Below are 27,367 nucleotides of genomic sequence, written 5' to 3' on the forward strand. Positions count from 1 at the left end.
TGAATAGATTTATGAAACCAGTCTGGCTTATATAGGGTTACGAAGTATAGTACTATGATTGACATTAGCTTTATGATCTATTCTCAAGGATAGAAGCTATTAAATATTTCTTGAAATAACATTTCCCTCATCCTATGGAGCCAAGCAGTTCAATTGCTGCTTTATTTCTACACAGTGAATGGATACTGGAGTTATTCATTCAAGATTGACAATCAAATACATGTATAACCAGGAACTAAACCATACTCACAGTACTCGTAGATTTGGGAGCTGTTGGCAGAGACCCCTGGGAAGTGAGGTTATTCCAGCTTGAGTTAGGGTCCTGTCCAGAAGCAGAAAATTTATGCCATTATTTGGAGTTAGGCATGCGAGAAGTTCCTCAGTACATGACCTTTATTTTTACTGACAGAACTGACAATGTAATGGATAATTTGTGATGAATGAATGCCATCAAAAGAAAAGAGCAATAATTGCAGCAAAATAGTCCCTGCTGTTCATTCAGAATCTAAGTTTGATAAACATAAATTTGCTACCCACAGTATTTCCAGGCTAGTTGTTCCTTTAAGGTCCGGGAATTCTTTTATTTCAATTGCTCCATTTAGTGACCTGGAATTGACAGCAAAACTCCATTACTTTCTTCATGCATTACTTAAAAGAAAAGAAATCTGATAATTTGTAATTATTGCACCATAACATTTAAAATAGATAATTGTACAGTTCTTTTGGGGTGTTTGAATAAGCTTAATTTATTTTCCCAATTACACTTGCTATATAAAGATCATATAGCCAATTTGATGCTCATAAAATTATTAAGTGTAGTTTATAATTTTAATATTTGCTGTTCGTATTTCTTAATTTTGTTTTCTTTGGCCACATCCTTTTTTCATGAGTTATTTGTAATCACAGAGTTAACATATGTCTTATACCCTATTCACACCTCAGTATTGTTTTCCAATTCACATCATTTATATTCCATTCTCTATACTAGAAGTAACTTTGTACACAACTGCAAGCACACAAAATTGTTATGCTTGCAACTTTATAGGAACTTGTTTTTCCCAAATGTTTGAAGAAGATTCCATCTGAATTCTCAGATGAAAGAAAATATCCCTGGTACAATCAGAAAAGAGCAAGGCAATTCTCATGTTCTAATTAACATTTATCCCTTATGTAACATGTATAAAACAGATTCAGAGTCATTTATTTCATTGCAGTTTTGGAAATTTTTATATGAAATTTGATTGTGCATTTCCTGATAGTTGTTTCATTTTAAAAGTACTTAATTAGTTGGAAAGTACTTTGCAGATGTCCTAAGGTCTTGAAAGATGTTGTATGAATGCCTGTTCCTCCTCCCCACTTTCTTTATGAGCCAATGCAGTGATAATTTCCATTTGTTGTTATACTTTTAATGCAGCACGGCATCTGAAAGCAGTATTGCATAAATGTGACACTATTATAAATTGAGTACAAATCAACTTAGCGTGAAAACACTTTGGAAACATCATTGCTTTATAGACTTCCTTCAAAATAGTTCAAAAGTCCAATCATCTTGACCACTTTAAATAATCCAGGGATTTTGTTGCATATCAATATGCTCTGCAAATTAATAGGCAGCTCTTCAAATGCATTTGCAGTTTCTACACCTTTTATATCATTATGAAAATAAACCGCTGGGCACTACAAATTAAATTGAGCAAGCACCTCAAACACTGTTACAATAATTATTTCATGCTTTGTTTACTTCTTGCATATTATTTGACATTAGATATGATTTGGGGATGCCGGTGTTGGACTGGGGTGTACAAAGTTAAAAATCACACAACACCATATTGTAGTCCATCAGGTTTAATTGAAAGCACTAGCTTTTGGAGCGCTACTCCTTGATCAGGTACTTCACAACTACTTGATGCAGGAGCTGAGCTCTGAAAGCTAGTGTTTCCAATTAAACCTGTTGGACTATAACCTGGTGTTATGTGATTTTTGACATTATATATACATATATTTCTATTTGTAACCACAAAGTTAATATCCCAAGGATCTCTACGCTGAATTTCAACAGTCCTGTGTGAATGTACAGAGACAAAGGGTGAGATTTTAATTCATCAAAATGCACAGAATTAAAATCAGGCCCAGTGAGTCATTCTTTTCTTCCTCTGAGTTTGATTTTGTGCAGCTTTTGGGGACTGAGAAAAACTAAATTCATTATCTAAGGCGAACAATTTCCAGCGGCAAACACCCCAAGGACTTAGATTCATTACCTTCTGATTGGGAGTCAAGCATTCAATTACATAAGCTACTGGGCCAGCTTTTTGAACTTTTGAAATTGAACATGTGGCTCAGCTCATACTTACAAGGTGTGAAGCTTTGGCAGATACTGAAAGGCTGATTTCCCCACAAACTGGATCGGATTATCATAAAAATGACTAGAAAGGAAATAAATTGTTTAGATAAGTTTTTATACTACATCCATCGGTGTCAAAGCTCACATCTGCTTTACTGATGTGAAGATAGTGTAAAATCAGTTTGAGTAACAAAATGTACAAGAGTCGCCTGTACTATTAACTCAAACCAGCCGGACAGTCGACATGAACCCATATGTTTTACTGTAGCTGCTTGAAAAGATGATGGGGGGAAGAGTTTTCTTTAACTAATAATAACATTTGAGAATCGGTCTAGGAAACAGACTAAATGGCAACAATATGCCGGTCATTAGCGAACGATTTGTAGGTCTTTCCTGTTGCCAGAATGAAGACATATTCATGTGAAGGCAAGAGATTTGAAGATAAAATAGTTAAACAGTTAAGAAAGGCAATAGTTAAAGAGTTAACTAAGAAAGACATCTGGCCCACCTAGAATTACTGTATAGTTAATATGTAATTTTAATAATAAGCTGAATTATTTATATTAAATAGCAAAGCAAATAGCATTGCTCACATAATAGTATAATTGTTAGGTTCTGCAAATAAAAATAAATAAAAGATTTTTTTGAAAGTGTGTGATTAAGTCTGCACCTGCACTTGTAACATTGCAAATATGAATATATTAATTGTTAATCAAGATACTTATCTCTTATGTAAGTAGCAGCTTTGAAGGTGCAAAAGCGTTTTTAAACAGTCACAAATTAAATGTATTGTCCAACAAAATTACGTTTTGGAACTAAGGTATACTTGTAGATATTTATATGCATATGAAAAGAAATAGAAAGAAAGAGGAGTATTTTCTGCCTATATAGTTCACACTCTGACAAGCATCACAGCTCTAGGTCAGGTCTCATGCTGCTCTACATTTGAAAAACCCAATCAAAATAAATGCAGCTATTCTAGATATAGTTAGTCTTCAACATCAGTGATGTGGGCAGACTCTGGAAGCAAACTAACTCAAATACTGATTTTCATTAGAGCATAAAAATTGATTTTGATTTGGTTTTTATCAATCTCCACACCCTTCCTTCTAATCCAAAGGCATTTTTAAATTTTGTTTGAGGGATAAAGCATCAAGGCTCCGGTTACATTTTAGTACCTCAATCAAACCGCAATTTTTCAGATATGAATATTAACAGCAAGCTTTGACAGGGCTGTTTGACCATATTTATCACAATCAAATCAAATCCTCTCCTAAAGACTATCCTCAACCATTTCTACTCCTCATCAGATCAGTGATTCTTAATAATAGTTGTCAATTTTACATTTACCTAACCTGGATATATTTATACCTTGTTCTGGGTGATGCCCCAGATGAGTTCCACCACATAAGTACGGTGTAGATTTTGCCTATTCAGAGTTAATACTTTGAAACATTGAATTAAAAGGCAATCTAGGCACTTTTTAATGATTTCACTTTTTCCAAGAGATTCTTTGGCATGGTAATACTTGATTTCCCAGCAAATTTCCTTTTGGAAACTATTGAATATTTTCAGCAATATTCAGGGCAATTGAACTTCATTGATAAACAGTAATAATCAAGGCTAAGTTTGACTGCTTAGCATTGTCAAAGATATACCAAACAGACACATTGAAAGAGAGTAAAGTAACAAGGGATATATAAGATGACAGCAATTAATCTTACATTGTTTGAAGCAGAGGATTTCCAACAAAAGCCTTTTCTGGAATTGCTTTGATATTGTTGTTATGGAAGCCCCTACAACACACATCAAAAATCATCCAATTAGTTAAAACAGTCAAGTTCAATGTGAAAGTTATTACAATATATCCCAATTGTTGCTTTCCCTTTAAAAGAAGATCTTTAAATTTTGACATATTTTCCTGAATTTGCAATTCTTTTCCAAGAGTCTAATTCATTTCCTATAAACAGAAACTTGGATTTAATATGTTTCAAAACACAGTACATTCAATTAATTACTTGGAATGAAGTGACTGTTGTTGTTTACAGCAAGACCTCACAAACAGCTATAACATGATTTATCAATTAACCTCTTTTTGGTGGGATTGGTTGTTGGAGGAATTTTGGACTGGGTATCAAAAACAAACTTGGATTCTTTGAATCATGCCTTGGTAAATTAACCACCCTGAACCACTGGGATAGGGAAACAGAACCTTTTTCATGTCTGTTCTCAATGATGGCACTCTCAATAATCCAAAATTTCCTTAGGGCCTGCCTAAAACAGTCTGGTGCCAAGATTGAACTCACTGTTTTTTGACTCCAGAAAGTTGTTACCAAGCTGTTAATCACTTTTGTCAATGATAGATTTTGTAGAAAAGATTTTGATTTATATGAGTACATATTCTCTTAAAAAATGAAGCATTAAAACTACCTGCCTTCAATATGTAAATCTATTCTTTATAAATGGATTTACAGCTTAAGTTAATACACATAACATACTGAGGAAATCTTTTTGGACTATTGTACTTCTTTTCAATTATTAGGTTAAATCAGGATTTTAAAAAAAGAGAGATGGAGAAACAGACAGTGCAAGCTAAAGAATTGAACATTGTTTCGTGTTGTGAAGCATTTTTTTGAAATACTGTCATTTTATCTGGCAGTCATTTCCATGGCTCCAACTGAATCTTATTGCGATTTAAGATAGATTAGGTTACAAATGCCATCTTTAACCTCTTTGAAGTAATAGCCTCAAATTCAGTAAGTGTTCTCTGCTACTTTATACAATGCATGGTCACTGTGGTTGGAATTGGAATTTACATACTTTCAAAACACTTTTTTTTGGAAAATGTATAAGCTGTCTTGCTGTTTAGAGGAATATTACGCAGACCAGATGTATGTACTCTTCCATGGTATAACTACTGATGGCTTTCACAATGAATTCTATATATAACTGCTTTATTTTTAGTTAATAAGATGATACTCACAGTTCTTGAAGCTTACTTAGAGTTCTGATAGCAACAGGAAATTCTTCCAGGTCATTATAATTCAAGTCTCTGGTAAAATTATCAAAAGAAAAATGTTATTAGTAACATTTTGTTAGGTGTCATCGTTGCATTTTATGAACTTTTTTGAATTGGTATAACAAAACAGCAGTGATGTGTACTACTGAATAATGTACTGCCAATTCAATTGTGCAACATGCCCTAATTGTTATGCAGGAGACATCACACATGATAATAAAGCAGGTAAGATGCATTGTCTTTACAGCAGCATTAGTCACCCCCAAAATTGTGCGTCATCTTATTGTTTCAACTAATTTATTCAATTTTTTATGGAATATAAATTTTTGTAGATAATACATTATTTTCAACATTAAACATTACAGTGTCACCATTTTATAATCCCAAGGTTGTGAAACTCAAGATTTCCTCTGCTATAACACTTTCTAACAACAAATTTAAAGTTAATATGATATGAAGCAATATTATTAACCTTTTGTATAAAAATTCTCCCTGTACCATGTTACAAAAGCCTCAATGCATTTAAAATAAACGATCAGAATTAAAATAACAAGAAAAAAAGGACTTGCATATACATTGTTAGTAATGTCAGATTGTATAGTTGTAACCTTTTTGACTAGAACTCGGCAAGGTAATTATCAAATGTAAATGGGGAATGATAATCGACCAGAACTAAAGTTCTTTGTGCATTGAACCCCAGAGAATTGACAGAATCTTTCAACATGGAGTTTTAAAAGATGGCTTGATTTTGCAGAAACATGTCAATAGTTACCATTTTGCAACAAAACAGCACAACAAAGACATGAAATAATGTTTACAGAGAAAGAAAATTTTAGGAATTAATTGTGCTATCGCAAATTTTATTAAAATAAACTCCCAATTAATGAAACACTATTTTACTAGAATTATTCAAGTTTTTTGTTCGATCAAGATTTTCAAAAGCATTTGAAAAAATAGCAACTAATAAGACTGTGCAATTGTTTATCTATAATTCGCCATTTTCTTCCTACTGTCTAATGCTCTCCTGCTTCAGCAGCATTGATGCTTCCCTTGTTTCATGAAGGCACTAACTCAAGCTAGGACATCATTGACTGAATGCTCTGTGCTCTCCAATTTCTAATTTCAATATCTACTTCTCCTGTGCATGTCTTGGCATTAAGCTCCAATATTTCTGGATGCTGGGGAGTGTGTGGAGAATCAGCCAAAAGCCCTGCAAGGCCTTATTCGAGTATTGCTGGGCTGGCAACCTGTGACATTCAAAAGGGCACTAACATTGCATCCTACCCAATGCAAGAAGGCCAGGAGAGTCTATTGATTGTGCTATGTGGGGGCACAGTCTGTAGATCAGAGCTGGAAGCTGGGTGTTGATCCAATTTATAAATTAGTATTAGAGGATAACAAAGTTCTCTGGCTTTAGGGGTAGGTTGTGAGTAATCTTGCTTAAAATCAAAGCCTGAGCATTATGAATGATTTCATCAGTGCCCAGTCATGTACTTCTCATTATTTGCACATGGTTACTGAGTTAGAAAATCAAGAAAGAAACTACGTGTGCAATTTTCTGACATTTTACAGGAAATGTGGGGGCAAGTGTGTTAGGTGTCAATTAGGTCGACATCCCCATTGATGAGAATGTTCGTCCAATTGTATCCCAACTAGCCCATTGAGAGCTGGCAGGTGAACTTGCCTGGGTTTCTTGGTGTAGGCAGAGGCCTGGACAATGGCATCCTGGGTCATCAGAACAAAAAAAAACAAAGAACAAAGAAAATTTACAGCCCAGAAACAGGCCCTTCAGCTCTCTAAGCCTGAGCCGATCCAAATCCAATGTCTAAACCTGTTGCCCCATTCCTAAACATCTGTATCCCTCTGCTCCCCACCTACTCATGCATCTGTCTAGATGCATCTTAAATGAATCAACCGTGCCTGCCTCTACCACCTCTGCATTCCAGGCACCTACCACCCTTTGTGTAAAGTACTTGCCACATGTATCCCCCTTAAACTTTTCACCTCTCACCTTGAAAGCGTGACCTCTTGTTATTGAAACCTTCACCCTGGGGAAGAAAGCTTATCTCTATCTACCCTGTCTTCACCCTTCATGATTTTGTAGACCAAATTCAGGGCCCTTTTTCCTAATGAAAACAATCCTAACCTACTCAACCTCTCTTCATAGCTAGCACCTTCCATACCAGGCAATATCCTCGTAAACCTTCTCTGCACCCTCTCCAAAGTGTGCACATCCTTTTGGTAATGTGGCGACCAGAACTGTACACAGTATTCTAAATGCGGCCGAACCAATGTCTTGTACAATTTTAACATGATCTCGTCCGATGAAAGCAAGCATACCATATGCCTTCTTGACCACTCTATCCACCTGTACAGCAACCTACAGGGTAAAATGGACCTGCGCTCCTAGATCTCTCTGCCCATCAACTTTTCCCAAAGCTCTTCCGTTTACTGTGTGATTTGCTCTAGAATTAAGCTTCCCAAAATGTATCACCTCACATTTGCCTGGATTGAACTCCATCTACTACTGCTCTGTCCAACTCTCCAGTCTATCTATATTCACCTGTATTCTTTGACAGTCCCCTATGCTTTCTGCTACTCCACCAATCTTCGTGTCATCTGCAAACTTGCTGATCATACCAACAGTGCCTTCTTCCAGATCATTTATGTATATCACAAACAAAAGTGGTCCCAGCACTGATCCCTGTGGAATACCACTGGTTACCTTTCTCCATTTCGAGAAACTCTCTTCAACTACTACTCTCTGTCTCCTGTTGCTCAACCAGTTCTTTATCCACCTAACTACAACACACTGCACACTATGTGACTTCACTTTCTCCATTAGTTTACAATGGGTTTACCATCAACAGCCGGCAGCTTCTGGATCCTAAAGATTGGTGGTTGAGACCTACTCATTAGGAGATCCAGTGGTGAGAAGATAAATAACATTTATACTCTTCTTGTGGGGTGATTGTCGCACAGAGAGGTTGCTCAGGGGGATTGAAGACAACTGCAGGAGGGTGGTTTTCTGAGACCATCAGAGGGAAATCTCACCCTTGGAGTCTCATTTTTAACCAGACGTATCTTCTAAACTATGAAAAAGGAAATATAATTTGGGAAATCTCTTCAATCATGTCCTGATATGTCGACTATGCAACAGCAATGATCATTCCACAATTTTCCCTGAAGTATTGCCAACGCTTGTGGGTTACTTATGAGCCCTCCCTGTAGTGTGTTCAAAGTTTTCAAATGAATTTCAGTCTCATTGCATTAATTCTCACACTAATTTACTCAACGATCCAGCTGCCACCACTTTCTGAGGCAGAGAATTCTGACAGAAAAAAACCTTCTCTCTGCCCGAAAAGTGTGAGGCCTAATTTAGAAGCAGTGCCTTCTAAATTTAGACTCATTCACAAGGGGAAACATCCTTTCCACATCCACCTTGTCAAATCCATCTTGGATCCTATGCAGTTTAATAATTCACCCTCTTCTTTCTGAATTCCAGCCTGCCCAGCCTCTCCTCATAAGTCAATGCATTCATTCCAGATAGCAACTTAGTAAATCTCCTTTAAACTGCCTTCAATACATTTTGATCTTTCCTTTAAAAGGAGACCAAAACTGCACAAAGTATTCCGAATATGGTCTCACCAGTGCCCTCTATAACTGCAGTATTAACATCCTTTACTTTTGTGTCGGTTTTTCTTGTGATAAAGGGTAACATCCAATTCAGCCCACTTGATTTTTTGTACCTGCGTATAAACATTTTGTGATTCATGCCCCAGATTATCCATATCCCTCTGCACATCAGAATTCCCCAGACCTTCTCCATTTAAGTAATACTATGCTCTTTTATTTTTCCTGTCAAAGTTATCAACTTTATAGATTTCCACATTGTTTGCCAGATTTTTGCCCATTCACTCAACCACTCATGTAACTCTTTATATCTTCCTCACAACACATTTTCCTAGGTGCCTTGGTTCCCCTTGTGATTTTGCTGCTATGCCTTTTTTCCCTTCATCTTAGCCATTGTGTAAATTGAGAATGTCCAAACACAGCTCTGCAGGACTATAGGCTGGGGCTGCTTTTCCTAGAGCTTTGGAGGTTGAGGGGTGACCTTATAGAGATTAATAAAATCATGAGGGGCATGGATAGGATAAACAGATAAGGTCTTTTCCCTGGGGTGGGGGAGTCCAGGGCATAGATTTAGTGTGAGAGGGGAAAGATATAATAGGGACCTAAGAGGCAACTTTTTCACTCAGAGGGTGGTGCATGTATGGAATGAACTGCCAGAGAAGTGGTGGAGGCTGGTACAATTATAGCATTTAAAAGTCATCTGAATGGATATATGAATAGGAAGGGTTTGGAAGGATATAGGCCAAGTGCTAGCAAATGGGACTAGTTTAGGTTAGGATATCTGGTCGGCATAGGCGAGTTGGACCGAAGGATCTGTTTCCATGCTGTACCTCTCTATGACTCTATGACTATACTTGTTACATCCTACCAATCAAAGAACCCACTATGCATGTTTTTTTATTTCCAGCTGTCAGCCAGTCCTCTATCCATAGTAATGTGTTACTTCATGCACTACGGGTTTTTATATTCCATAATAGACTTTGACAAACACCATATCAAATGCCTTCTGAAAATTTAATTGCAATAAGTCTACAGGCTCTCCTTTATCCACACAACATGTTATTACTTCAAAGAACTCGAGTGAATTTTTTAAACATGATTCTTTTTGACAAAATAATGCTGACTCTTCCTTATTTTAACTATGTCCCTCTCTCCCTCCTACCTCCTAATTTAATAAATTTTATTGGAATGAAGTTTGATTCCTCAATAATGAAAACAAAAGCAGAGTATTTATTTATTTTGTTTGTCATTTATTTGCCATTAACTCACCATTCTCATTTTCTGGAGGATAAACATTCACTTCTTTTTTTCCTTTTAAAACCTGTAGAAAGTCTTGTTTTCTGTTTTTACATGTCTAACTAGCTTTCTCTTTTGCTCTAATTTCTTCCTCCTGTTTGACATATTCATCATTCTCAACCAATCATCTCAGCTGCTACTCACATTTGAATACCTTCCCTCTCCCTTGCAACTGAATGTAAAATTCAATAATATTGTTGTTGCTGCTACCCATGGATGTCTTTTTTTAAAAATGAGGTCATTAATTATTCTTGTCAAACTACACAATGTCAAGTCTGATATAACCTGCTCTCTGGTCAAATCTAGAACATGTTGCTCTAAGAGATTATTTCAAATGCATTCTATGAACTCTTCATCCAGGCTGCTTTTGCCAATCTGATTACAATTATAGCCGGCCCCTTATCACAAGCATCCAATATTTGTCCTACCTATAGACCTGGGCATTTCTCCTTTGATGCTCAGAACAATCTTCAAATGTAGGCTCTTAATCTCTGTTACTATTGATCTAACGGCTTATAATTGCTTGTACCAAATCTCACAGGATGTGCTCTAAGGATTTTGCATGGGAAATGATAAGCATATTGAACAGGATATGAGATAAGATATTTGTTCAGTTAATCAACATTCTGTAATGGTAGAGTATCCAGCAATTGAGTGCTGCTCTCTTCTCATTTTGCTTTACATAAAACAATAGTCTCCTTGCTGCAAATTTTCTAAAGACACAATAACATTAATTTTTAGCATGGAACACAAACTAATGTCAAAATAGTGATTTACAACCCAGAAAGAAAACGTGGAATTTAAGTATACCTCTGTAAAGATTAGAAAATTTCCAAGTGTTGTGTTGGCTGGCAAAAGTAGATTTTCAATGTCAATGATGTCATTTACAATTCAGCCACCCAAATAGTTTCTAGTTGATTCATTTCAAATTTCTAAGTTACTTGCATATAGATTTGTGTTAACCAGCTAATCAATGACTTCCAATTAATGGTTTAATATATCAAGCAATTCTATAAGCACATCAGCAAACTGAGATCTGATGTAGTTAGCTGATGGATTAGCCAGGCTTTCAGTCTTATAAAAAATGGGCAGCAGAATTCTGGATAGTCTTAATACATTGACATGGGAGTTTGGAGTGGAGTGGAAAATTAGATTAGATTACTTACAGTATGGAAACAGGCCCTTCGGCCCAACAAGTCCACACCGACCTGCCGAAGCACAACCCACCCAGACCTATCCCCCTACATTTACCCCGTCACCTAACACTACGGGCAATTTAGCATGGCCAGTTCACCTAACCTGCACATTTTTGGACTGTGGGAGGAAACCGGAGCACCCGGAGGAAACCCATGCAGACATGGGGAGAATGTGCAAACTCCACACAGTCAGTCGCCTGAAGCAGGAATTGAATCCGGGTCTCTGGCGCTGTGAGGCAGCAGTGCTAACCACTGTGCCCACGGTTTGAACATTTGGGTATTTCAGAAAACTCTTTCTCAGAGATGTCTGGTATTCTAGTTGTGCAATGGAATGATGGTCTTCAATTCCTGTAGATATGCAAAATAACCAATACTGGATGAGTTTTAAATACATCATACACTTTCACATCTAGACATATACATATAAAGTGAATCCATCCAGTCCTCAAAGATGTAGTGGGTTTGCTAGATATCAGATGGGAGACATTGTTGCATTCTCCTGTGCATGGAGTTGCACAATAACGGTGGGTTTAAACAGTTGATTGTTTGTATAGAACTTCAATATTGCTGAAATAACGATGCATCTGTCAAAACCTTTTGCTTTGCCCTCATCAAGACAATTTGCAAGAATATCAATTCAAATGGAAATTCAACATTCATACTGGATGAGAGGCTGGGCTATAGTTTTCAATGTACAGTGCCCATAATTACACTCACCTTCCTTGTGTTTATCTCACAAGGTTTTGACTTCTGAGTGTCTGGATGCATTTATAAGATGAAATGTGGCACCACTGCAAATATTTCATTATCAGACCGAAATTGTTTAACTCTCAGGTGTGATATTATTCTGATGACAGCAGACTGCATGTTTTTAATAGTATGCCTCAAGTTACATATATTTTCCCTGGACTATCAAATTTAATAATTAAATAGCCTTTCAGGCTATCAAGAAAGAGACAAAAGTTGACGCTACCCTTGGGCTACGCATACTGATATTTACCTGCAATGGCTTTAAATAGCTAGCTTTCTCTTTGAGTAAAAATGCTTGCAGAACAATTTATACCTCTGGGTAAATTAGCTAAAGTTTACAATAGCAAGCACTACACTGGTGCATTGTTTTCAATGAATCCATTATTTCATTGTTTTAAATCCTAATCATTCAGATATGTAATTATCGGCCATAATCACTGAAACATCAAAGCTTTTATTTAAAAATCAGTACTCTAAACTTTTTTTAATCTCTTATAGTGGTATTTGCCATAGATAGAGTCATACACATTGGACAACAGATGCTTTTAACAACATTTTGTCGTATTTGCCAAATTCACTACTCGTATGATAATCCTATTGCAACAGAGGTGAGTCATAGTTGAAAGTTAGTGCCAGTTACTTTGAATTCTTTGTTGTACACATTTAGTGACTCTGGTCATACAAAGTCTAAGGTATGATTTATATCTGAATTTATAGAGCCATGTACAAAATTACAATATATAGCTTGGTATTTATTAAAAGCAGGGTTAACTCTTAAATAATTTAACTCCACAGAAATGTCAGTCTGTTAAAGATAACAGACAAAACAAATGGTGAATTGATAATGATTTGATAGGTATTTCTCACTATTTATAGGCCTATGTATATATTTAAGCCAATAAGATAGTTTTTTAACTACCTCAGGCAAATGGGAATGTGATCGCAGCACTCCAAAAATTACAATTCAAGTTACCACCTATTTTTCACTGCCACTATTTCATCATGGATCTTCAAAACAGTGGCTCAGCACTCACATTCAAAGAGGGATTACATGGAAAAATAGGACCACGGTATAATTTGCAGGTAGCTATAAGCAAGAGCCTCGCCTGTGCATTTCCCATTGGCACTAATGAATGGAATAGTCTATCCAGAGAAAAGTACTTTTCTTTTGGAATAATGCATCTCTTAATGCCACAGAAATCTATCTGCTTGCTGACAGCCCTCTGTTCTCCCACTCTATATGCTTGCCTGACACCCCTCCCCACCATAAATCCTTACTTTTGGTTCAGCCCTCTTTCACAGCTGCCAGGATCTGTCTCGCTCATCACCACAATAAGTACAAGTTCTGCTCCACCAGCCCTGCATACTCAAACAGGAGCTAACCATAAAAATGACTTGAGGCCCTTGATGAGATCATCACAGCACCCATAATCACACTACCCACCAATGCCCAGATTTAAAATTGGCAAGGAATTGTTTTAAAACAATTCTTCCTCACAATTCTGACCTGCAGGTACATGAACAAGGGAATTTTCCAAAATGTCACAAATGTATCAAGAGTCCGGATAATGAATATTTGCAGATTATTTGACTGAAGGTAAATGTTATAGTTCAGACTATTTTGAAATCACCCGATAAAGCAATGTTAAGCAGACACACTTTTGGTGGGTCTTTTGATAGTGATGTGGAGGCAGAAATGTTGCCTGATTTGTTTCTGCACCTTCCCAAGGATGTGGTGGAAAATGTAGCTACGAGAGGAAACCACACCCATTCCCCATCAGCACCACCACCATCTTCAACCCATGACAGCAACATGAGGTCCTGAAATGGTTTTAATTGAATAATTAAGAGCTTTAATTGGCCTCACAATAACTGAGATATTCTGTATCTCAGTTTTAAATAGGATGAGTCATGAACACGACAGGCCCTCCATCCCATGACTTATGTCCAATTAAATGGATGTCCACCTAATTCCTAGCCTGCCCCCAGGTGTGGGAAGTGGTATCAAATGCCAAATGTTAGCTCTGGGGAAAACGCACTGCAAAGGCTTAGGAACAGTCTGAAAAGGTCTTTTAACGTAATCTGTGGAGCTGTCCAGGAAAGGTGTCAATTTTATGTGGAACATGTGCCTGCATCCTTGGGTGCCTATGAGAACAACTGTTCTTGCAGCTCTACTGCTGTAGATTCTTGACATGCTTGGCATGAAATTTGGACAACAATGAAGGGCCCACAGACTTCAGGGATATCCATTCTCCCATGCCTGGGCAAAAGAGGGCACTCAAATTAAGGATATACATTTCAAGTACTATAGAGTTCGTTCTCCTTAGATCCATTCCTCATTTCTTTACAAGGACAGTAGAAGTTATTTAGGAAGCATCAAGCACAGCAGCTACTAACATTGTTTCCAGGCCAGCACTTTATAACCTCACTCAACCGGTGCGTCATTTGACCAATATGTTAAAATCAATCTGCTAATTTTGCAGAACTACCAGAATGGTGATATTTTTCATCAGTGTGTAGAGCTATGAGGGAGAGGGGGTCGTGTCTTTTTGTGGCTAGCTGGTGTTCATGTATCCTGGTGGCTAACTTTCTTCCTGTTTATCCTATGTAGTGTTTGTGGCAGTCCTTGAATGGAATTTTATAGATGACGTTGGTTTTGTCCATGGGTGAAAAATACCACCATTTCGATTGGGACAACACATCTATCCTTGCACAGGCTAAGCAAAGACATGAGAATTCCCAGAGGCCTGGCACTCCAACCACAACACCATAAACAAGCACATAGATCTAGATGCCATCTATCAACCCCTCAGAAAATGAGCAGGAAATGACATCACCACAAACCCCAGGAACCCCATCCTGTAGAAAGATATAAATAGAAAGCAGGAGACAACAGCTTCACTTCACTTGGCGGTCACCACTGATGATGTTACCTAGCCAGGTAATGAAACGTCTGGATATCAAACCTACAGTTGAGTGAGCAAACCTACACCCTAAAGGATTAAGATCTGTATAATAGCAGCAGTCTTTAATAGGTTAGAGTTTTTGATGACAGAATCATTATTTAGTAGTCATTGAGAGGACCAGGCAATTTAAGAACTTTTGTAATCATCCTCACCAAGTCTCACATTTACCCAAATCCCTAGTACATAAAGGGCTTTCACAGTCATTAATGCTTCCTTTGCAGTCATAACTGTCTGTTTTTTTATTTTTCACCCTTAATCAGCAATTATTGAGTGCTCATGTAGTTTGTTTCCATCTTTTAATTTTATAACAGTATTTTAATCAAGGATTCTGTGCTTTTAATTATAGATGATTACAAATGATGGTGCCAGAATCCTACCTTACTTCTCAACAAGAAGGAGTGAGTTTATTTTCATATTTGAACTGCTTCTATTTTTAGCTTTTCCAAAGCTATGTTTTGTCCCGCTAGGTATGAAAGAAACATGCTGCAGCTGTGTATTTCCGTTTCAAAGTATTTGTGCACAACTCATCTGTCCAGCCTATTACAAAATGTTTAGAACACTGGTTATATCTGAGATTTTAAAATTCATTTTCCATTCTCCTACAAGTAATTTTCCACATATTTGGGCTAATTATCCATTGTAACTGCTGGCACATCAACAGCTGAAACACATCCACATACCTTTGATCATCATGAAGAAAAATGGCAAGGCATTAAAAGTATAGTAATTTATCATCTGCTTTTTTTGTTGTTGACATTATTGTGCTAAAAGTCATGCCAGATCTAGTACATAACATCAATGGTTTTTTTTATAAATTTAATTTTGGATTAAGAAAGGCAACAGTCAAAGATCTAAAATCATATAGGAATTCTGGTCAAAAACTCGTTTGGAATTTGACATGTTCTAAGGTCTGTAAACCATCAAGTAAGTACTTGATTTATTTAATATAAGAAAAGCATGCTTAGATCATTGCATGAAAACATTGCTTGCTTTGCCAAAAAGATACTGACTTATTAAGTATGCAAAGATAAGTTTCTCAGTAAAGGGAAAATTACCTGACTGCATATTCAGCTGGTCGCCCAGAAAATGACACTGGAAGTTTTGGCTTGATTTTGCCACCTTTAATTGAGATGGTGGTAGACACCATCAGAGATAAGCTTTACAAGTAAAGTCTCTTAGATTTAAGTTATATGGGATGAGGTTGTTAGTGATGGTACTCCTTGAGCGGGTGTGGCCATGGAGTACCTGAACAGGAGGGTCTCCCAACACACATCGGCAGAAAAGCTGCCAAGTTTTACTCTCTGTCCCACATGGTGTGCTGTTCCCTCATCACTGGTAGAATACCAGTGGTTGAGGGAGTCCTTAAGAGATCATTAGTTGGCCACTTAAAAGTCTCAGTTGGACGCTGGGCAATAAGGTCATTTTGACTTAATTTCTGAGAGGTAACAGTCAGTCCGAATTTGACTTTTCTTCCTAATTCTATGCATAGCACAGCTCTCAGCCCATGTCCTGGCAGTGGCTTGTGGGGGCAGATTTACATTGCACCTATTATCTGCAAACACTTGCATCCAATCGCAAGAAGGAGATGCATACCCACCAGCAACTTTTCAGAGAAAGGTGATCGGGGTGACTCCAGGCTTCAAGCAACTAACATGCAAAAATTTAAGCAACTAAATTTCTCTATGCTGAAAAAAAAACAGAATTTGCAGGGAGACCTATGTGATACAGATCTTCAAAATTTAGAAAAAAGTACTCATCAATTTAAGTTTGGGCAATGAGCTCTATGTTTGAGAATAACAGTGCAAAGTACACTTGATCTCCCTGGAGAATCAGGGTGAGAATTACTGTTCCCTTGCACCAGAATGCACCATGGAACAGATTAATGGAAAGAACCATAAGGAGAGGTGGCAGCCTGATGGCTTTATTATGGATAGTCAATCCAGAGAGTCAGGCAATATTCTGGGAACCTTGATTTGATGGTAGATGGTGGAATTTGCATTCAATAAAATCGGGGATTTTGAGTCTAATGATGACTATGAATCCATTGTCAATTTTTGGAAAAAACCCAACTGGTTCGTTTATGTCCTTAATGAAAGGAAACTGCCATCCTTACCTGATCTTGCCTCCATGTGACTCCAGACTTACAGCAATGTGGGCAACTCTTAAATGCCCTTTGAGCAATTAAGGAATGGGCAATAAATGCTGGCCTAGTCAGTGACACCCTCATCTCATGAATGAATAACCAAAAAACGAGGACAAATAGGCTTGAAACAGAACAGCAGAGAATAAAAGCTGTGACATTGGGTTAGAACTGGTTGCAGAGGTAGACTAAGGAGCACTTGGAATTGAATACAATGATTTTCAATTCAATGCCTTAAGATGGGAGGTCAATGGAGGTCACCAAGAACAAATAATTGGAACCTATGTAGGAATCCAAGAAACATATAAAATCGAAATTTGGCCCAATCAGCTCGAGTTGATGCTTACCCTCCATGTGAGCAAATAAGTCTAATCACACTTACCCAACCTGTTCCTTTTGCCTGTATCTCTCAAACTGTTTTTTTTGGCCCACCAATCTAATCTAATCATGAATGTTTGATAAGTTTCTGCCTCAACCACTATACCTAGAAATGAATTTCACATGTATAGAAGGATGCCTAATGGAGGATGGGATTTTATTTCAGGATAGGTTGCAAACTTTATTCTGTTTCAAGTTTCAGTGAAGAGGAACAGGAGATTCAGCGTCCTAGAAATTTTGTGTAAAGCTTTGTTAATGGGGAAGCTATGGGAGTTGAATCAAATTTGAAATAAAAAAAAATTCAAAATACATGCTGTCTGCTTTGACACAAATAAGTAAAGCTGGAAATATGCCGCAGGTCAATTGACAGTTGTGAAAAGTATTTTTGCTTTCCGCATTCTCAAAGCCTATTTGGCTTTGAAGTTCCAGTGGAGAGGAACAGGAAATAAACCACAATTGTGGCTTATTTCTTGAAATTCCTCATGTATTTCATCCTTTAAGTAATATGTTGTAAATTGACCAGTTATTACAATCCAAAGACATCTGAATAAAATGGAGGCTATATGTAAGGATGGCATTGATGGTCACAAAACAACTAGTTGGTGATAAAATTTAGGTTATTTTTATTGCAGTATCCTTAGAGGTAAATTTTATGAGGGGATAAACAATCTATGTCCACTCGAAGCTATGTGGCTACAAGGTTTCGAACACAGCACAGTGATTGGTGTCAGCACACCCATTGTGGCATTCACATTGAGTTCCAGAAGCAGAGCAAGTCTTGGAGACCCATGCAACGAGGAAGAAAATTAGAGGTACTGCTGCAGACAACCCCTACCCCACCCCTCCCCCTCCTGACCTCGGTCCTTAGTAGCAAAGGAGAATTAGATCATGGAATGTGAAGAAGTTTGGGTGAGGAGCAGGTAATCAATGTGACGACTGATCCCAAATTCCGGAACAGGGGAAGGGAGATCCATCCCTAGAACGAAGGAAGGTCTGGCCTGGAGCAGGGCAAAGTAGGGTCAGCTATGGAGCAGTGGAAAAGGAGAGAGGGTGAAGAGTTGGAAATGGGAGCTGCATCCTGATGATGAAGGCGTGTTGAGGTCAGTGAAGTTTGGCTTTGTATTTAATAGCCCAACTTTTTCTGAGTTACTATGTATTTAAGTTCAGTGGAATCTCTTAAATTCTCTAATTAGATGTAATGGTCCATGCATGGAGAAATTGCCCTTAGAAATTCTCAATTTTTCTGGTAACTCCTTTGGAGCCTGCTAACCTAAAGAAATACCATTTGGAAAATAATTTTGAAAAGAAAAAGAAACAATGCACTTCGCAAGTTAAATGGAATCATTAATTCCTACTTGCTCAAAACAAATCTCCCTCTTCATTTTCAGATCATTTAAACAAAACAGAAATATTGGTGCTTGTCAGTTCTCATTTGAACAGATAATTAGACAGAATCAGCCAAGTAATTTAAAAGACTGTTGCTGAGATCAAAGACAAGCTTATTGTTTTTATTAAGTGTTAACATTGTGCAAGAGCATTCACGTCTGTCTGGAACTTTTATCGTTATATATTCAAAGTTATCCCAACCTAAGAGGAGATTAACTGAACTGGACTCTTTATAATCACATTTCCAATTATAATAAAATATTTTAACATGTATTTTTCAATGCTGCCAAAACAGTAAAACCACAAGTTTCTTCCAAGTTATTGCTGATATACTATTCACTTTATTCTATCACAAATTTGCCTTTCCATTTCTAATCACAATCTCTGCCTTTACTGACATTAATAAGCAACAAAATACTGAGAAGACAATAATCAACAATGTGTATTTCAAAGAACTAACAGTAACATTACTCAAGTTCTGTGCTATAAGACTTTGACTAAGCAGCCAGCAGATCTATTTACTGAAGTTTTCTACTGCTATGAATGGCAAACTTAGAGTCAGTGTTATTTTTGCTGTCATTACTTTTACTTATGATATTTAATTTGTCAATAAGAGAAAGTTTTAAATCTCTAATTATCCCCACACTGCAATAGATATGTATCAGGCCCAGAAGAAATTGAGCCTTTGGAATTACTTCCATTCGATTGCTGAACTACTGATGCTTCAAGCAATTTACAGTCAAGGAATATCTGATCTTTGAGCTGCTATACCATTAATGGCGATCCACAGATAGATCTTCACAGGCACAGTGTGTTGCCAGCAGCACTTGCTAAAGCAGTGATGTGGAGTGACGTCAGGGAATTGATTGGAGGCAGTGAGGAGGGACATCCATGTGATGTTTAGTGGAGGAGATAGGCAATAAATACTGGCCTTGCCAGCACTGTACACATCCCATGAATGAATGAATGAATCAAAAGCTTACAGAGAGTTGACAGAGGAGGCTTTTAACCAACTACACAGATCCAGAAGATGAAAGGCAATGTCCAACCAACTGTGTCCAATTTCCTTCTTTTAAAGGAATTAATCAACATTACATTGACATATTTATGTGAATCTATTCCACTTACCTATTAAGTTGTGTGAAAGCGGAATTTCATTTTGTTTTTACCCACAGCTATATTTGAGTTTACTTCTTCATTCAAAGTTCAAACTAAATAAACATTATCTTTACCTTTTGGTATTTTAAAGATTGGGATCACCTCCCTTCTTAGGCTTCTCCAATGAAAACACATTAAAATCTGTATCTATTCATACTCTAGCATCTGTTCAGAACCCTGTTGAATGCATCAATGTCTCTTTGAAGTAATGGTGTCCAAAGTACACAATGTTCTAATCAAAAGAGTTTGACATGCATCCCAGATCTCAATTAGTCCCATTGATAAAAGCTTTACAATCACTAAGTACTTATATATTTCATCCACTGATGTACATTTCTGTAAATCTTTGACATAAGAATTCATTCACTACTCCTTAGCCCTTCATGTAATTCAGATCCTTTTGAATGTTATCAAAAAATCTGTTAACACATGACTTCATAACTTGGTACCATCAAAACATGTAATAATAGCACAGAAAATATTAACATTCATACCATCTATAGATAATGTAAACTGTAGGGAATTTTCCATATATAGCTATGCTAGATATCAGACCTTGTTCATTTGTCATCACCTTTTGCTTACTATAATAAAGACAATTTTCAAACCAGACAACCATTTTCATTACTTTCATGAATGTCAAATGTCTTTCATGTGTTTTCTGCCAGAGAATTCCTAGAGGCCTGGCACTCCAACCACAACGCCATAAACACATTGATCTAGATACCATCTATCAACCCCTCAGAAAACGAACAGGAAATGACATCATCACAAACCCCAGGAAACCCATCCAGGAAAAAGATATAAATAGAAAGCAGGAGACAACAGCTTCACTTCACTTGGAGGTCGCCACTGATGATATTACCTAGCCAGGTAATGAAACGTCTGAATATCAAACCTACAGCTCAGCGAGCAAACCTACACCCTAAACCTCAACCTGAGCTACAAACCTTCACAAACCTTGCACTTCATTAACATTATATTCATTGTTAATTTGCTTCATTAATCCAATTCCAAATTAATCTCCCTTGGTAGCCTCTATCAAAACAAGCTTCTCAAATAATTTCAGTAAGGTCTCACCAATGAACTGCTTCTAAAAATGCTGATTATATCCTGTAATGTCTATGCAACTTAACCACAGGTAGATGCACCTAAACACAGCTAGAAACCTCTGTGTATTTTTGTTTTTATTAGCATTTATTTAATTTAAATTATAGCTATATTTATTTTGATTTTAAAATGTAAAAGCAAGCAATATTTCTTCTACATAGATGTTACTAGAATTTGAACATTTCAACATAACCATGTGAAAGAATATTAGATAAAATATTTTATTTCTGTTTGAATCTTTAAGAAGAATATCTGCCCTTCTAACATTCCTGTCCCACATTATCGCTGCATTGCAATGCAACTTATATTTATCAGCATTCCAAATGTTCCATCTGGAAACTTCCACTTACTTATTAGAATTGCAAAGCATTTGCCAACTGACCAAAATGTATGGAATGAAATTAAAATATAATGGAGGAAAATAACCAAAATTATAGTATGCGCATAATTAATATTAAAGTAATCTTATAAAATTGTCCTCTACTCCAAAAAATGAATGAGCTTTCAAATCTGATTTGAAATCTGAAGGTCACTGTGGAAATAAAAAGCGTCCATTTAGGAACTGCATATTCCAGCAAGTCCACCAGAATATTGTAACACTTCCCACTAGACTAGCCACCAGTGTCAGAGATAGATTTACATGACAGAATATGGAGATGACTAATAAGATGGAGCAAGTAAACTGTGCTAAGAAAAAAATCATAAAACTGTTGTGTACTCCCTTTCATCCATTGGAAACAGTCAAGTCCTTCCTCCAGTGTGACAGTGAAGCTCTGCATCAGCCTTTTCATTGTCAACAGTTGATTTTAATATTACTATTTCAGTACTTGTCTCTCTCAGGTGCCCTTGGACCACACTATAGCCAGCACAAGCTTTAACCTTATTAACTGGTCTAATCATCAGCAATATCTACAAGGTTACTCACAATGTTTCCAAGCTGTGGAGTCCGTCAAAGCAATTCCTTCCAAGAGACTGAATATTGTTGTTATGGAGGTGCCTGTAGATGACATTTGTACCTTAATTAAAGGCTATTCAAGGAGTAGACCTAATGGTAAACTATAGCATGTTTACCATTCAGTACAATAATAAGCAAACTATAATATTTCTACTAAAAAGGCAAAAATGAAGATAACATAAGAAAACATAAAACTATTTTTTAACAAATATTGTAGGTCTTGCATTTTTTTCAATGTTATGTTACCCAGTTAGTGTCATGTTACTACTGCCACTAATCATGTTTATCAGATACTGATCAGAATTACCAATAGAGACAGCTGCTCAATTATAGTTGAATACTTGCAATCAAATTAAGGCCTTGTTTCAAATCCCATCAACCTCAGAGATATGTACGAACATTTGAAAATATCTAGCCGACTATCTTCCCTCACTGACAATCCTGTCTTTATATTTATTGAGAAGTTTAGAGGCAGGGCAAAGACCCATGGTAAAGAACATCACAACAATTAAGCTAGGTAATGAAGTAGGTTCCAAGCAGTTGAATTTTTCAATCTGTATTTCCCGTCTACAATTTGCTTGAAATAAACCTTTACATTTTAACAGATGTCCAAAGAGTTTGTACAGTTCTGAAGTCTTTTGCAATTAAACTACACAGATGGCCAAAATAATTCCAAATCTACCTGAATGATGGTAAACTCAGTCTTGACCACACAACAAGTGAACTGCCTCTTGCAGTGACAAAGGGATTAGATAAATACTTTACTGAGATTTAATGTAGGACATTGAAAAAGTAAGAAAACAATCGAAAAACGATAATAGAATACACATATAGTACCTTTCCCCTGAAAGTTTGGATTAAAAACTATTTGTAAATTTTTCAAGTAAATGTCAGTTATGTAAGGGAATATAGTCAAGGAAATCTTGCTGCTGGTTTTTGATTAAAGTTTGGTATTTTGCCAGCAGCTTGCTGAAACTCCCCATTTTATTGTAGTTAGACATTAAATTCTCTTAAGGTTACAATCCAAAACAAAGCCAATTAACAATGAGTTTAATTTTGGTACCTAAAAGCAGCTAATCTTGCAAGAAACACCATTTAATTATTCATGATTAAGGCCTTAGATCACATGTATCAGTGCAGATGAGCTCTGTATGAAAGGCAGGAAGAAACATTGAGAGCATATCTCTTTGCTTCAGGAAAGAGCAACACCTGCACACATTGTATCTCCCTTCCATTCCCCCACAACATTCTCCAAACCTTTGCCTCCAATCCAGCTGAAGGAAATTAACTGGATGGAAAGTGAATTTGACTGATGGAGGGAACAAAAGAGAATTTGAAGTACAATATCATACTAAGTTAGAATAAATGTTAAAGTTCATGTGTGTTGATTTCAAATTGACAGCAATACACTGGGCAAACCGAATAATTAAATTATCTGTCTCAATATATGTCTGGGCCAATAGCGCCAGCCATTGTGAGAATTGTGAAATAGTAACTGAATTATCAATCTGCACTGTTGTAAATAAAGTGTTCATCCTTTGAACATAGCGAGGTTTCATGTCATGATAAGTTGAAAGACCAGATAGCTAAATGAATAACGTGTTAAGATCATATCACAGCAGGTTGGATTGCTAAGATTTATGAAACTATTATTATTGTTAAATCTGCAGGAAATGAAATTCTCTATTAAAACAAAGTTACTGCATTGCATAATTGTTACTAGAGCATTTCCTTTATCAGATTTTGCATTTACAATTTGCCACTTCAATTTGTGATTTAAATTGCCAGTTTAATGGAAAGAAGTTTTGGGAAAACAAAGTCACTTTATAGACATTTGGAAATTGCTTGAAAATACCTGAGTCCATTTTGGTAAAATCACCAGAGGAAAGCTTGTTTATCATCAATTTGAAATCTCACTTTTTTATTGACAAGTTAAATGGATGAACTAGGAATTCATTACACTGTATAAGCAATTCACAAGTGCATTATGAATCCCTACGGACATAAACTATAAAAGCAATGCACAATATTACATCAGGCCTGCAGAAATTTTAATATCGTTCTCAGTTACACAATATGTTTTACATGTCAGCACATTAGTGGTAATATTTTGCTTCTAATGAAGCAACACAGGTAAATATGGATTTTCGTTCAGACTGAACAATCAGTGGCGTTTGATAGGTGTTCAGGAGTACAGGAGTTTGCAATGAAAATGGTACATTAAATGGGCCTGGCAATAATTTCACAGTAATTAAGAAACAAAACAAAAATTTAACAAAATATTTTTTCAAAATATCAATAAGCTAACCCAGACACTGAATAGCTCCAGTGAATGTGACTCCTAGATTATTTATGTTCAAAAGTTACTTTTTAAACAATTGAGTTATTAAAATATTCTCTTCAATTCATTTCTTTTCCGGATGCGTGTAGAAAGATTAAGAGAGACCTTTCCTTCTCTGTAGCATGTGAAAAAATATATTATTCTGTCAATTTATTGTTACCTCAGGGCAGGCCTAAGACTGAAAGAATGGAATGTGCTGGCCTTAGCTCGGTCACAGCACTTTCACTTCTGACTCAGAGGTTCATACCTTCAAGTCTGTTATAAACAAAGATGAGAGAGAATTAAAACCTCTGTTTCCTTCCCTTTACTGTTTGTTGTAAAGAAAGATGTGGCTGTCTCTTAACCCATGAATATCTGGTCAATTTGAATGTTTTTAAGAGTTTTAAATAAAAGGGATCATTTATTTGCATAGAAAGTTCTGAAAAAAATCAGCAAGTTTTGCACAATCTTTGGAGATAGAAACAGCTTTGTCAAATAAAAATCATGTTTAACCAATTTATTGGAGTTCTTTGTCAGAGTAACATGCTTGTGGCTAAAGACGAGTCTGTACACGGATTTCCAGAAGGCTTTGACTTAGTTTGACATAAAATTTTAGGATGAAACATCCATGGTGTAGGGAGTAATCTATTATCATGGATAGAAGATTGGTTTGCTGGCAGAAAACAAAGAGCTTATGCATAAGTGTGCCTTTGATTCGTAGGATGTGCTGCAAAGGTTCTGCAAGGACCTGTACCAGGGTGTCTGCATTTTTCAATTCATATTAACAACTTACATGAGGGCAGCAAAGGCATGGGGATTAATTTTGCAGATGACACTAAGATATGTTGTAAAGTATATTGTGAAGAAGGCGGATGGATAGGTTGAGCAAGTGAGCAAAAACCTGACAGGTGATGTATAATGCAGGGAAACTTGAAACATTCATCTTGGGAGAAAGAATATAGAAGCAGAGTATTCTAAAGTGGAGAACAACTTCAGAATTCCAAGGTCTTGAGGGATATAAGTGTTCTAGCACGAGTCACAACAAGTTTTCAAGAAATTAATCAAAGCTATCCGTTATTAGCTTTGAGGAATTTAACACAAAAGTGAAGCTATCATGCTGTGGTTACATAGGGCGTTGGTAAGACCACATTGTGGATATTGTGAGCTGTTTTGGTTACCTTGTTTAGGAAAGGATGTAAATCTTTGAAACTGGTTCAGAGGTGCTTACTAGATTGATAACTGATATGTTGAAAATGTGTTGCTGGTTAAAGCACAGCAGGTTAGGCAGCATCCAAGGAATAGGAAATTCGACGTTTCGGGCATAAGCCCTTCATCAGGAATGAGGAGAGGGTGCCAGGCAGGCTAAGATAAAAGGTAGGGAGGAGGGACTTGGGGGAGGGGCGATGGAGATGTGATAGGTGGAAGGAGGTCAAGGTGAGGGTGATAGGCCAGAGTGGGGTGGGGGCGGAGAGGTTAGGAAGAAGATTGCAGGTTAGGAGGGCGGTGCTGAGTTGAGGGAACCGACTGAGACAAGGTGGGGGGAGGGGAAATGAGGAAACTGGAGAAATCTGAGTTCATCCCTTGTGGTTGGAGGGTTCCCAGGCGGAAGATGAGGCGTTCTTCCTCCAACCGTCGTGTTGTTATGTTTTGCCGGTGGAGGAGTCCAAGGACCTGCATGTCCTCAGTGGAGTGGGAGGGAGAGTTAAAGTGTTGAGCCACAGGGTGGTTGGGTTGGTTGGTCCGGGCGTCCCTGAGGTGTTCTCTGAAGCGTTCTGCAAGTAAGCGGCCCGTCTCCCCAATGTAGAGGAGGCCACATCGGGTGCAGCGGATGCAATAGATGATGTGTGTGGAGGTACAGGTGAACTTGTGGTGGATATGGAAGGATCCTTGGGGCCTTGGAGGGAAGTGAGGGAGGAGGTGTGTGCGCAAGTTTTACATTTCCTGCGGTTGCAGGGGAAGGTGCCGGGAGTGGAGGTTGGGTTGGTGGTGGGTGTGGACCTGACGAAGGAGTCACGAAGGGACTGGTCTTTGCGGAACGCTGATAGGGGAGGGGAGGGAAATATATCCCTGGTGGTGGGGTCCGTTTGGAGGTGGCGGAAATGACGGCGGATGATACGCTGTATACGGAGGTTGGTGGGGTGGTAGGTGAGAACCAGTGGGGTTCTGTCTTGGTGGCGGTTGGAGGAGCGGGGCTCAAGGGCGGAGGAGCAGGAAGTGGAGGAGATGCGGTGGAGGGCATCGTCGATCACGTTTGGGGGGAATCTGCGGTCCTTGAAGAAGGAGGCCATCTGGGCTGTGCGGTGTTGGAACTGGTCCTCCTGGGAGCAGATGCGGCGGAGACGAAGGAATTGGGAATATGGGATGGAGTTTTTACAGGGGGCAGGGTGAGAGGAGGTGTAGTCCAGATAGCTGTGGGAGTCAGTCGGTTTATAGTAGATGTCTGTGTTGAGTCGGTCGCCTGAGATAGAAATGGAAAGGTCTAGGAAGGGGAGGGAGGAGTCTGAGGCAGTCCAGGTGAATTTGAGGTCGGGATGGAAGGTGTTAGTAAAGTTGATGAACTGTTCAACCTCCTCGTGGGAGCACGAGGCAGCGCCGATACAGTCATCGATGTAGCGGAGGAAAAGGTGGGGGGTGGTGCCAGTGTAGTTGCGGAAGATGGACTGTTCCACATATCCTACGAAGAGATAGGCATAGCTGGGGCCCATGCGGGTGCCCATGG

General features: G+C 37.6%; 1 protein-coding gene across 3 annotated transcripts in view; it reads right to left on the minus strand.

Moving 5' to 3' along the window:
- LOC132828202 (leucine-rich repeat-containing G-protein coupled receptor 6) overlaps positions 1-27,367 on the minus strand; it is a 264,676-nt gene that overhangs the window by 27,213 nt on the left and 210,096 nt on the right. For all 3 annotated transcript variants that reach the window (XM_060845144.1, XM_060845146.1, XM_060845147.1), the window contains 6 exons: positions 22,299-22,370; positions 5,325-5,393; positions 4,066-4,137; positions 2,352-2,423; positions 538-606; positions 251-322 (listed from right to left, as the gene is read on the minus strand). In XM_060845144.1, coding sequence (XP_060701127.1) covers positions 251-322; positions 538-606; positions 2,352-2,423; positions 4,066-4,137; positions 5,325-5,393; positions 22,299-22,370 — 426 coding nt within the window. The remainder of the gene's footprint in view (positions 1-250; positions 323-537; positions 607-2,351; positions 2,424-4,065; positions 4,138-5,324; positions 5,394-22,298; positions 22,371-27,367) is intronic.

Source organism: Hemiscyllium ocellatum, chromosome 26 (genome assembly GCF_020745735.1).
Source record: "Hemiscyllium ocellatum isolate sHemOce1 chromosome 26, sHemOce1.pat.X.cur, whole genome shotgun sequence".
Taxonomy (NCBI): Eukaryota; Metazoa; Chordata; class Chondrichthyes; order Orectolobiformes; family Hemiscylliidae; genus Hemiscyllium; species Hemiscyllium ocellatum.